The following is a 3423-nucleotide window of genomic DNA, read 5'->3' on the forward strand; positions in this document are numbered from 1 at the left end:
GCATTGAGCTTCAGAACTCAGCAGCAGGATGGGCTGAGTCAGATCTAAGCCTGCCTGGGGCTAAGAAGACCAGTTCAAGGTCCTTGTGCCTACTGCTGCTGGCAAAACCCCGAGGCTGAAGTCCCCCATAGGTAGTCCACACACCCTTCCTGATCCCCACCTGGTTGCTTGTGGAGGTGCTTTATTCATACCCTCTTGCTAAACCACCTGAAGAGACTTCAGCTCACTGACTTGAGGGCAGTTATGTTTGAAAGCCTCTGCATTGAACAGCTGTGCTGGCCTAAACCTGAGTGGGACTTGCCTGACTTCCTCCTTGCCCTGGGTAGGGGAGGAGACCTTTCTAGGCCCCACTACAGAGCCCCCCCATCACAGCTCAGGGCCAACCATTAGTCGGGGATCACCAGGGAAGCTTGCCTTCCCTTCATGCCAATAGAAGCTTCTGTTGTCCACCTTCACTTAGCCAGGATTGCCTACATCCACTGACACTCCCCGCATTGTTCTAAGACCAAGGCCTCAGGGTGTTAGGGGCCCATAGCAAATACAAATAGAGTGGGCAAGGTCACCTAGTACTCGAAATCACACTAAATGCTCACCCGCCAGCTTGAGAGTTAGGGGTGGGTTATGGTGACTGAGATTTGGTCTTAGGAACCCAAATGTGAATTTTCCCCACATCCCTTCCTTCCCCAGCTGACAATCAAGTTTCTGAGTTTTCCACTTCTGGTTGAGGCACTTTCATTTCCCCAGGAGTAGGGTGGAGGCTGGTGCAGAAAGGGGAACTGAACCTCCGGTCTCCTGAGGCCTGTGGGTGGGGCTGTGGGGGCCCTCTCACTCTCCCTGTCCCAGCCCCAAGCTGGGCATTGCTGACCACAGAGGCCCACAGGTGGAGACTCCATAGCAATGTGAGGTGGCATGGCAGAGGCAGAGACCAAAGCAATACCAGACGGGGTCTTTCAGGGGAAGCTGAGGCTCAGTGCTCAAGAGCAAGGCAGGCCTGGAGTGATGATCATCTCGGCCTATTCCCACCCAAGGCAGGCCCGGAAGCCCCCGGGGCTGAAGTTTCCCACAGCTGCAGCACACAGGCAGAAGTTCCGCAGCCTGAGTCTAGTCTGCTTCAGTGGCAGCTGTCTCTGTGTTGACGCAAACCCTAGTTCTTGGTCAAGGTAGCCCCTCAAATGTTAATGATAACTCTCATCCCACCCCAGGGAGGCGTGTTCATCACCCCAGACACCCCATTTCCTTCAGTCATCCTGCCCTCTCAGGTCAGCCCTCCTCAGACCTTTACCTGCATCACAGCCCTGCCGCATTCCTCTGGGGTCTGGTCTCACCCCCTTCAGTCACAGGAGGTCCTGGAGAGAGAGAGCCCCAGCAGGTGGTGGGGTTGGGGGGGTGGGAGGGGAAGCGGAGGGGCAAGGGCCCATAAAGCCAGTGGCCTCTGACTGGTGGGGGCGAGCAGAAACAAGAGCAGAGAGTATGTGCTGACTCCCCTCTGGGAGCTGTGAGACCCTTCCTGGGAAGTTCCTCAGCTGTGTGTGTTGTGCCAGGTATCGAGTTTCCCAAAGACCACCAAGGAGCCGATCTGATGCAAAGCCCACAAGGGTCGTTATTGCAAGCTTGAGCCTGGGCTCCCAACATGCACCAATGCAGTGGTCAAAGTTGAGAGCCCTGAGCTCAGGGAAGGCAGGGTTTTTGTTACAGAAGAGGGGAGTTTCAGCTCAGCAGAGGGGAGTTTTAGCAGTACATTGATTGGTGGACACTGAACAAAGTTATCTTGTCTTTACCCAGTTGGTCCATGCATGTAAGATGGGACCTTCGCTACTCGGCCCGAATGCCTCAGGACATCTGGTGCTTTCCTGATATGCACTGGTTACTTGCCTACTTGCTAACTGGCTGTTGCTATGGGATGAGCAAGATTAGGACACTTACGGTTAAACTCGGCCTTGGTGCCTTGTTGGTAACCGGAACTTAGGCTGTCTGCTTCAGAAACATCCTGAAGCCTGTCATAGCGTCAGTTTGGTGTTTCAGTGTGTACACGAGCCTGGCAAAAGTGAGGTGCTTACTGGATGCCCAGTGAATGGTTGGTGGAAGGAATGAGCCTAGGAAACAAGAGGGCAAGAGCTAAGTTGTTGTTACCCCTGCCAGAGCCTCAGGGAGTAGAGGAGTTGGCTGACGGGAATCCTCTCAAGATATGGGGGGCGGAGAGGAGGCCCATCCCTGAGGGAAACTGAGCAAGAGAGGAAGCGCTCAGGACTGCGTGTAGAACACTTCATCCAGTCCACACTTTCTGTCTTTGTCTCAGGCCAGTTTTCTGAGGGTGGGTCTGTGAGGAATCTCAGGAAAAAGGAGGGGAGGCAGGAAGAGAAGCCAGGAGGTGGGGTGGCTAGAGACCAGTGTCAGCCTGCCCCACGGGGAGCCCTGGAGCTCATGTTTGCTCCACCCGAAGCTGGGAGCCTTGTGTACCCTGCACTGGCTGTGGGCTGTGCCCTCAGGGTGGAGGGTGGGCTCTGCCTGGCGAGGAGGCAGCTTGGCCTCTGTAGGCACCTGCCCAGGGCAGTGGGGAAAATGGGCAACCGAAGGCTGTGGCTGCAGTGGCAAGCCCCCTCCACCCTTCCACACCCCCTTCCCACCCTAGCACAGAGCACAGGGCAGGGGCCCTGTGGCCGAAAGGCTGATGGTTGCGAGAGAAGGGCCTTGAGCCCCAGCACAGATTGGAGGGCCTCGGGCCCCAGGGCTGGCGGCAAGGAAACCCCGGGCACAGGTGCGGCCCATCCGCTGCCCCAGAGCCCCCCCAACAGCAAATCTACTGATGCGCCCCCTTTCACTTTCTCCTGCAGACCCCTTTGCCATGAACCAGCCTGCCTCTGGGGTTCCCCCACCACCCCGTCGTGTGCGGCTGAAACCCTGGCTGGTGGCTCAGGTGAACAGCTGCCAGTACCCCGGGCTTCAGTGGGTAAACGGGGAAAGGAAATTCTTTTACATCCCCTGGCGCCATGCCACGAGGAGTGGGCCCAGCCAGGAGGGCGATAACACCATCTTCAAGGTAAGCCTGGACTGTGGGTACTACCTAGGGAGGGACACCCCCGCTACAAGGGGCCCCCCCATGTCTCAAATGGCTCACTCTCCCTGCTGCCTTGCCAGAGGTGACCCCACGCATAAACACAGAGTACCCCTTTCCAACCTGACCCCCAGAGTCGGGCAAGGGCGACCCCCAGAGTCGGGAGGGCCCCCAGGAGGCCCTTCTGGAGCACCTGCTTCTCCTCTTGTTCTTGGCTTGTTCTCGTTTCACATGAGCACAGGTCGGTGTGGTGTACACATGTGCTCAAAGATGACATGAAAAGGTAACTACGATGAATAGTTTTTGCTGCTTTTTTCAGTTGTCTGCGCGTGTGTGTCAATGGAGATGAAGTGAGAAAATGGAATCAATCC

At 56.5% G+C, this 3423-nt stretch overlaps 1 protein-coding gene across 1 annotated transcript in view; it reads left to right on the forward strand.

Annotated features, from left to right (window-relative positions):
- The first annotated feature begins 2834 nt into the window (after window positions 1-2834).
- The window catches only part of IRF5 (interferon regulatory factor 5), a 7493-nt gene continuing 6904 nt past the window's right edge, over window positions 2835-3423 (forward strand). Inside the window, exon 1 of the mRNA XM_004677026.2 lies at window positions 2835-3037. Within this exon, the coding sequence (XP_004677083.1) occupies window positions 2843-3037 (195 nt within the window). The 5' untranslated portion in view covers window positions 2835-2842. The remainder of the gene's footprint in view (window positions 3038-3423) is intronic.

Source organism: Condylura cristata, unplaced genomic scaffold (assembly GCF_000260355.1).
Source record: "Condylura cristata isolate star-nosed mole 26May11 unplaced genomic scaffold, ConCri1.0 scaffold00005, whole genome shotgun sequence".
NCBI lineage: Eukaryota > Metazoa > Chordata > Mammalia > Eulipotyphla > Talpidae > Condylura > Condylura cristata.